Source organism: Phoenix dactylifera, chromosome 8, assembly GCF_009389715.1.
Source record: "Phoenix dactylifera cultivar Barhee BC4 chromosome 8, palm_55x_up_171113_PBpolish2nd_filt_p, whole genome shotgun sequence".
In the NCBI taxonomy this organism is placed as follows: Eukaryota; Viridiplantae; Streptophyta; class Magnoliopsida; order Arecales; family Arecaceae; genus Phoenix; species Phoenix dactylifera.
This window is the reverse complement of record NC_052399.1, coordinates 23,816,826-23,826,208: the sequence shown is the minus strand read 5'-3', so window position 1 is coordinate 23,826,208 and position 9,383 is coordinate 23,816,826. Positions and strand designations below refer to the sequence as shown.

At 37.4% G+C, this 9,383-nt stretch overlaps 1 protein-coding gene across 1 annotated transcript; it reads left to right on the top strand.

Moving 5' to 3' along the window:
* The first annotated feature begins 4,830 nt into the window (after positions 1–4,830).
* On the top strand, positions 4,831–8,741 carry LOC103706770 (amino acid permease 8-like). The gene is made up of 7 exons (XM_008790990.4): positions 4,831–5,073; positions 6,342–6,575; positions 6,668–6,761; positions 7,226–7,443; positions 7,524–7,663; positions 7,773–8,000; positions 8,122–8,741. Exons 1-7 carry the CDS (start codon positions 4,956–4,958, stop codon positions 8,545–8,547), a joined length of 1,458 nt encoding a protein of 485 aa, XP_008789212.1. The 5' UTR covers positions 4,831–4,955; the 3' UTR covers positions 8,548–8,741.
* Positions 8,742–9,383: the final 642 nt, after the last annotated feature.

Sequence of the window (9,383 nt, the reverse complement as noted above, 5' to 3'; positions counted from 1 at the left end):
CAATTCCCCTCTCCCAAACAGATAGAGGTTCCAAATTTGCTCTAATTAATTATTATTAATAGTAATATTACTTTAATAGTATGATTTGAAATAATGGTTGTTATGATGTTACACTGGGCATGATGCCTGTGTTAAGGCACTTCAAATATGTCATACTGCATATAACCCAACATAAAATACATTACAGTTAAATAGTTGAATACACTATAGTTATGATGTTATACGGTTATTATGATTGTTATTTAGTCATTATTATAGTATGGTTAAATAGGAAGCATGACACTATAGTTTGTCAGCCACAGGTTGAAGCATGATACTATAAATTGTGAGTCATGATCCAAATCATGACCGTGGATAGTCAAAGCTAAAAAGATAACTAATGCGGGATCCTAGACATGCTAACTAGAAAATGATTGATGAGTTATTTGAAGCCACTATTGAATATAACGATTATTTTGATAATACATAATACATCACTTTTAAGTTGAACAATAATTTTGACAATATAAGATGTATTATGGATACTGGAATATTTGAGCATCAATTAAAGTGCTGGACAGTTGGTATGTGATCTTATATTACTTGCATTTATTTTGGTACATGATCATTTGCTAATTTTTATTTTTAAAATTTATTTACATTTATGTGTGGAGTTTTAATGAGCTGTTAACACATACCACTTTGTCATTTTCCTTTTCAAAGCTACAAGATGCTCGGTGCTCAGCTATAGCTCGGGATTACTAATGAGAGGAAGAATAATTAGAGCATCATTGATACTAATTAAATAATTAAAATTTGTAATCGAGTCCCTTTCCTTTTTCCATTCAGCCTACTTCTAACAACTTTTATTGTTTCTTAATGGGTAAAAAAATTTATCTTATTTTGAAATAGGAATCATATTGTCTAGTTGTCATGCCCCAAATTCGGGACATAACATGGCTGCTACCGAGAGTTACAACCTAGATAATATGAAGCTAACAGTTACATTCAGCTTCTAAATCCATCACAAACAAAATATAATAATTTCATCATCAATTAAATAATAAAATATATACTAGCTCACAGCTTCTAAATTCAAATTTAAATACCAAAACCCATAATCTCAAAATTCAAGAAGTTACCAACTATAAATTTCATGGTCAATTAATACCAAAAATTCTATTACAAAATCACCAAGCTTACTAGCAGGAATTCCAAGCTTGGATCATTCTTCATTTCTAGTGATCCATTTCGTTTGAAAAGAGAAAAGAAAAATAAAGAGATGTAAGCTATGCTGCTTAATAAGTAAACTTTACACTATCTTGTCGGATTAAGCATAATTTTTTACATGCATCAATAAATCATTTAGAGAAGATAACTACTAGTAGAAAATAGAATATTTCATAATAATAGAATAATCATAAATCAATCATGCCCTTACATATGCATAAATCATGCAAATTACATAAATATGTTTTCTAGTGCATGCATAAACAAAATCATAAGTCAAGCTAACTTTATAAATTCATAAATAGTTTGCCATTTTGTCATATCTTAATTCATAATACTTCTCTTAGATTAAATGCTAAGGTCACTTTGTACACGTGACAGGGCCATAATCAATATCACGTCAACTACTATAACCCACTACTAGAGTCGTATACCAAGCTACTACAATCTACTGGCGAGGGTCATATGCCAAGCTACTGTAATCCGCCAGTGAGGGTCGTATGCTAAGTGCTATAACCTGTTGGCTAGGCTCGTATATAGCTATCTGAGAGCTCATAGTCATATTTCTTAAATAATATTTTTTAAATATTTATGTTCTTATATCATAAATAAATAAATAAGTTGAAAGATATTAAATAGCTCGACAGAATTAAGTGTCCATATATAAATCATTAACGATGAAACAATTATACAAACAACTTTTTCATAACAAAATACAGATTTTATAAATGTTGAGTTCATAGTTTATAAAGAAGTCATTACTATTAAAATATTCATAGAACTATTATTTTGTGATAAATCATGAGTTTCATAATATTGTATGCTTGATTTTTTATTTTTTAAAAAGTATGATAACATCAACATTTAATATTATTTTTTATATTTTTTATATAAATCATAAGTAGGGAAATATAAAAAAATATATGAACATTTGAAAATTAAAAAGAAGTGTCAGGGTTAATTACCTCTTTCGTATTAAACTCTCAAAATTCACTAGACGATTCTACTAAGCCTATTTAAAGACATAGAAGCAAAATTAATTTCTATTCGATAACTTTAATAGTATTAAAATAAAAAAAAGGAGACGGTTGGTCGGGCATACGATAGCTCCAAGTGGGTCAGGTCTAAGCAATTTGATCAGTGAATTATGAAACACAGACTCGATCAAAGATAAGATTATTCGATGGAGTTTAGTAACGGTAGGTTTCAGAGACACTCAATAAGGCCAGAATGATCGATCCTACGTGCTGCTCAGGTTCCAGGATGATTCAGGTCCTTTTTGCAGGGGTCAACTCGGATCCAAAGGACAGGAAGATGGAACGCTTCTCTGGAGGTCCACAGAGAGAAAAAAAAGAGAAGAGGAAAGAAGAGAGAGAAGAAGAGAGAGAAATAAGAGAGAAAAGAGGAAAGAGAGGTTGGAGTCATCAGATGTCGTGTCAGAGCCATGGCCAGCAGCTTGAGGTGGTGGCGATTGGCGGTGGTGACCGGCCGACGAGAAATTATGGGAAAAGAAGCCCAAAAAATAAGGGATAGTAGAGTTTTTTCGTTTTTTGGCCATTGGCCGATCACCACCAGCCATGGCTCTATTAGGAAGTGCTGAAGGGACATCAAGTCATTTGGCCGGGGCTCAAGCGCTAAGAGGTGGGGGTGGCGACGCTAGCGGCCGACAAAAAGAAAGAAAGGCCGGTAAACATAGGGAAAGTGAAATCCGGCCAACGAATTTCTTTGCCGATGGGGGTAGTTTAAAGCTGTGGGGAGAACAAGAAGAAAAAGGAAAGAAAATTGGGGTTTTACGTTAGCTCCGGCGGCGTCTCTGGCCTCGATTTCTAGCGGCCGCAAGAATGGAAAACCGTGAAGCTTAGAAAACAATAAAAGGAATACAAAAATGGTTAATGTCTTAGCTTATGTTCTTAAGATATTCATGAATAGCTTGAAAGCCAGTCAAAAAACCTATCTGGAAATAACGTCTCTCGGTTTGAGGAGGCTACCACGAGAAATTCACCAAGGCTTAAACTGGGAGAAAAGTAATTAGTTATTTTTTTATTTGATGGATCGGACCTATAATGTAGTCGTTGTATAATTACGTCCATTGGAGTCATCGAACAATTAGTTCAAGCCATATGTTTCCTTCCTTTTTTAAAAAAAATGAAACAGAAGTGGTGGAAAGCCTCCAACACATCGTGTTCTATTGAACTACCCAAGGAACCTTTTATATTAAAAAATAAAATATAAAAAAACAAGGAACTAATTAAGTATTTGTGACATGTCATGAGTCGTTGGCTTGGTAAACTAGATCAACGACCAGTATTCTGATAGGCAACCCAGGGATGTTGAAGTACATATGATTTGGTGTGAGAATCTAGTATGTATGTACATCACATCAAAAAAAAAAAAAGAAAAAAAGAATCTAGTATCTATGTATGTGTGTATGTGTGTATATGTGTGTGTGTGTGTGTATAAAGGAGGATTTGCTTCAGCAGTGCTCTCTCTTGCCATGTGAACATCAGATTAATGATGGTAATAAATGTGTAATAACGATGTAGAGACTAGATTACCTATTCAAAATGAATCATTAATGACAAGAAGTACATTATTCTTACTATTTTTCAAAAGAAGATGATACGATGTTCTCAAACTCAAAATAAATTATTAATATGAAGAAGCATGTCTCCATTTCAAGGTAAGATGATAACAATGTAATTCTTAGTCCATATACAATGCATCTAAAATAATTTCATTTTCTGATATGCTTTAGTTAAATTTCTATATTATATTATATACTTTTGTATAACAGTGAATATTTTGAAATATGAAAGTACAATATATTTAATATAATCCATTAGTAAAATACTACGATAGCACTTATTTATTTCAATATTCTGATATTATGACATATATATGATAATTAATAATATAATATATCATTTATTTTATATCATATAAATTTATCATATAGCATTAATAATGATAATTAATAAAATAATATTATTAAAAAATGGTTAAAGCATATATTACAACTCTTAATTCACAAAATAAACCTTGACAAGGCAAAACAATAGTAAGAAAATAACCATGCACTAAATCAAATAACAGAATAATGTAATAGCTATAAACAAAGATGAAATCAAAGAAAGAACTCAAGGAAGAAGAGAAAAATCAAACATAAGATGATGAATAAATAAGTCAAAGGATGGATTAATTTTGATAATACTTTATAAATTTAAAGATAAAACACTATACAAATCGAACAACATATTTCAATAAAAATGATATCTTACTTTAATTTTCAGCAAAGAGGGGAGGGGAAAAAATGGAAACATGAGCCTAAAAATAAGAATAATTCATATACATACAGTGTGAAATAGGAAATTTTTAATTTTAATTAAGTAAAATTAGGAAGAAGTAAATATTTATTTAGCAAAATATTCCTCCAATTAATATAAGTTACAATAAATATTAAAAAAATACTTGAAGATGGAAATATCAACCAAATTTTTGGAACCTAATCTTTCCAAATTTGTTTATTTGAGAACATGGAAAGTGCATCTAAAATAGATTTGCATTTTGGAAACCCCCTTAGCTTAATTCTTTTATTATGTTCTCATGCCCAACATTAAAACAGTGATGGATGCCTATTATTTTTGCGCCGTGGCGCTTCTTAGGCGTGTGCATTTATATATACGCATCAAGTCTGGCCGCCTTTGCTCAGAGCAACACACAGAGATTGAGAGAGAGAGGGAGAGAGGATGGGAGAAGGAGAGATGATAAAGGAGTTAGAGATGGGAGGGAAACGGAGGTCAGCACAAGACGTCGGAGGACTCGGAGAGGAGGACCTCGACGATGATGGCAGGCCAAAGAGAACCGGTAATGTTGGCGAGCCCATCCCAATTCATTCTCTTCCTCCTCTGTTTTCCCCTGCTTTTGGAGCGCCGGCACCTAGTCATCAACGTGCCATCAATCACGCAACCAAAGACAGAATTTTTCATCTTTTTGTTTGAGGATTTTTCTTCTTTCTCTCCCCTCCATCGCTCTGATTTTTTTTTCCTGTTTCAGATTGCCAAGTTCTACATGCTATTATCTTTCTCTTCCTTCGGATTCGCAGCTACCAACAACCGTTTTTTATTATATCGTCTATTATTATTTTATTAGCGGGGAAGATCCGTGACTCGTTTAAATCCATTATTTTATCTATCCATTTTTTCCGAGCACAGTCCGGCAAATCTAACGTCGCTGCGTTGGCGCCGACGACCGCACGAGACGCCGTTTCCGTCGCCTATTGGATAACGATAAGCTCCGATGGTGGCCGAGGTGAGGCGGCATCTTCGCCTCTCCTACCTCCTCAGCGAGATGATTCCGGCTAAAAATCCTTGTTTGACCCACCCACCCACAGCTTCTTCTCCTGCTACCGTGGTAAAAAGCCCAACTTGCAGCAGGAGAAAACCAAACACTGACGCTCCACCTTAATTTTGTTGTCTTTCAGCAGGATCCTGGCTTCTAGCTTCTTTCTTTGTGTCCCGTTTTATCCAGTGACTATCCACCGTCCACTCCGGTGGATCCGCAATTGAAGGGCGGGTTATCAGGTTGATGACGAGGCTGGCTTGCTATTGCCATGCTCGATCACCAGACATTTATTGAGTTTGTTCTTTTCTGGTGAAGAGGGAGGCAAAGCCACCCGGCTAACCATTTATTGAGTTTGGACCTCGTCCATCTTCTATTTTGGTTGCATCCTTTAAATTAAATCATCCATTCACTGTTCCTCATATACCATCCGTAGGTCAGCGGGAGCCACATGAACACATGGTAGGACAGCAAATCAGTAAATCGCGCACAAGAAAAAAAAAATAATAGAGATGATGTGTGATTTTCTTACACGGTGCATGTATCAATCCTGTTCGCTGCTCAGTTATCTTTCGGCCCGTAAATGCACTCTTTTTATTGAATCCATATGCCTTTACCCGAGCTAGGCTAGCTTGTTTAAATCGAGACATTTTTTTAGTTCCCTTACGGCCATATCCAAATGAGAGCTCATACTTCATCCAAATGCAGTGTCCTGTAGAAGATGCTCTGTGTTCGGTTATATAAGATACATATTTGTGATGTGATGATGATGGCCCTGCCGACGTAATTTGCAGGAACGGTATGGACGGCAAGTGCGCATATCATCACGGCAGTCATAGGCTCAGGTGTCCTATCGTTGGCATGGGCCACGGCTCAGCTTGGGTGGATTGCTGGTCCTGCAACTTTACTGATCTTCTCCTTCATCACCTTCTACACCTCCAGCCTCCTGGCAGATTGCTACAGGACTTCCAATCCCGTCTCTGGGAAGAGAAACTACACCTACATAGAGGCGGTGAAATCCAACTTGGGTGCTTTGCTTCTCCAAGCTCAATATTCTTGTTGTTGCAACGCAGCTCCCCTGAAACAAGTGTAAAGAGACTGATGATAACTTTGCTTGCAGGTGGAGCACAGCTTTGGCTCTGCGGACTCTGTCAGTACGTCAACCTATTTGGAGTTGCCATTGGCTACATTATCACCGCATCCATAAGTGCCGCGTAAGTTCGTTTGCCATCTTCTCTACCATGCACGGTCACAGCATTCAGTAACCTTCCCGCATTCCAAACGAAGCCATCTGTTTGAATGGCTCTCCGGCTATTAATTGAGGATTTTGGTTCCTTGTGATCGACTGAAATAGTATGAGGGCTAAGGTTGTTAGGAAGTCGTGTGTTCGAAAACCTTCCAAGCCAGTTCTTTATTAAAATTTCTCTGCTGTGTCTGCACTCATTTATTCCTCTTGGAGGTGAAGGAGCATGCTTCCTACAAGGTTTTACATCTTTGCAAGATGAAAAAAATTCTATGGAAGGCCAAACTCTCCATGCTAGAGATAAAGTCATTTGTGAGGCCAAGTCACAAGTGATTAGCCTAATATACACTGTTGATCCAGTATTCCCCAGGAGCATAAGCATTATTGCACTTCTAATGCCCGTGTTTTTTGATTCATCGATGATCGGTAATTCAGGGCGGTGCAGAAGTCCAACTGTTTTCACAAGAAGGGGCACCAGGCTGATTGCAGTGTCTCAGACAGTCTCTACATGGTCGCATTTGGGATTGTCCAAATTTTCCTCTCCCAGCTGCCCAACTTTCATAAGTTATGGTGGCTATCCATAGTTGCTGCAGTCATGTCTCTGGCTTACTCCTTCATAGCTGTTGGTCTCTCAACAGCCAGTATAATCTCAGGTATGCTGTTCTTCTACTATCAATTATTTATTTTCGATTAGTTGATAAAAGAACTTGAATCAAGTCTGCTGTTTCAACAGGTAGCACTGGAAGGACATCCATAACAGGAACAGAAGTTGGGGTAGATGTCAGTTCATCGCAGAAGGTCTGGAAGGTATTCCAGGCACTTGGAGATATTGCATTTGCCTACTCATATTCCATAATCCTTATAGAAATCCAGGTAAAATCCTTTGCAAAGTCATCTTCTTTTTTTCTTAAATGTCTTCGCGTACTTCTATTTATGATTCAGATAGCTTTTCTCCAGTTATCAATCTCCCATGATCTTTTAGGATACCCTGAGAAGCCCCCCGGCGGAGAACAAAGTGATGAAAAAGGCGAGTTTCATTGGCGTCTCCACAACAACAATTTTCTACGTACTGTGCGGCTGCCTTGGATATTCTGCATTTGGAAACCGTGCTCCGGGGAACATGCTCACGGGGTTTGGATTTTACGATCCCTTCTGGCTTATTGACCTCGCCAATGTTTGCATCGTAGTGCATTTAGTTGGTGCATATCAGGTAATATCATATTGGATAAGCCCCAGCGATCGATCCTGAAAGCTTCTTTCCAATCTGAAATACATATAATTTCGTGGCAAACAACAAACGTCCTAATTTTCTTAGTTTTCAATCCTATTAGGTATTCAGCCAGCCGATATACGCGGCAGTTGAAAAATGGATTGCCAAAAGGTGCCCGAACAACAAAATGTTGGCTTACGAGCATCCTGTGACAATTAATGGACGATTTGGATGCAGCGTCAATATGTTTCGACTGATTTGGAGAACAAGTTTTGTCGTGATAAGCACCCTTCTAGCAATCCTGATGCCCTTCTTCAATGATGTGCTTGCATTCCTTGGAGCTGTTGGATTCTGGCCTCTTACAGTATATTTCCCTATCACGATGTACATTTCGCAGAAGAAGATTGCAAGGTTCACACCCAAGTGGATGCTCTTGCAGAGCATAAGCTTCCTCTGCTTTGTTGTCTCGCTAGCTGCAGCTTGTGGTTCCATTGAAGGGGTAATCGAATCACTCCAGCACTATACACCCTTTCACACTAGATCGTAAGGTGTTGCACAAATAAAAGCTCCGCAATATTTGTGAGCAGAACTTTGCAAGCAGCCATGGCCGTGCGCTTCATGGCAGCAGTTGTATGTTCAATTTTCTCTTGTTATATGGTTTCAATAGCAGACTAGTCATTAACCCTGCAATGTGCTTCTTGTTCGTAATAATCATCAAGGGCCTTCAAGCTTTTGATCTGACGTTTGTGGTTCATGTACCTTCCAAATTATGCTTTGGATTCTTGTGTCTGGCAATAATGTATATCGCATCGTTACATCACCGTCCGGGGACCCTGGTCACAAACACTAACAACCTACTGGAAATTAACTCTAGCAAGGCACCACATAAGGTGATGTCAAGCTTTTATTATTGTAATTGCAAAAGGGGACGTCGATGAAAATTCAAACAAGAACACGGCTTTTAGAAACGATAGGAAGAGTTTTCTGTTCCCTTTATTAATTGAACACATGCATCATGTATGTTGGAAGCAGAAACCAGCGTAACTTTTGCTGTTTGCAAGCATCCTTTTTTTTTTTTTGTTGAATTTTATGAAATGCACAGTTCGTGGGATGGACTTTCGAGTTAGCAAGAACTCAGTGCTTCACTGTCCTGTTAATGAGACTGTTGGAAGTGATAAGGATCATTTGTTCGATCCTTTCTTTTTTTAGAGGAAGAGAGAGAAAGATGACTCTTCAATTATTTGATGATGATCATTGACTGCTGCGTGCTCCCGTTCGGGGAAGTTCAGCCAAAGTTGAACACTGTGGATGAGTCCAAGTGTCCCTTTGTTTTGCTCTTGGTGCGTATGTGTAGGGTGGGAAACAGGGAATGCCTATCCTGAT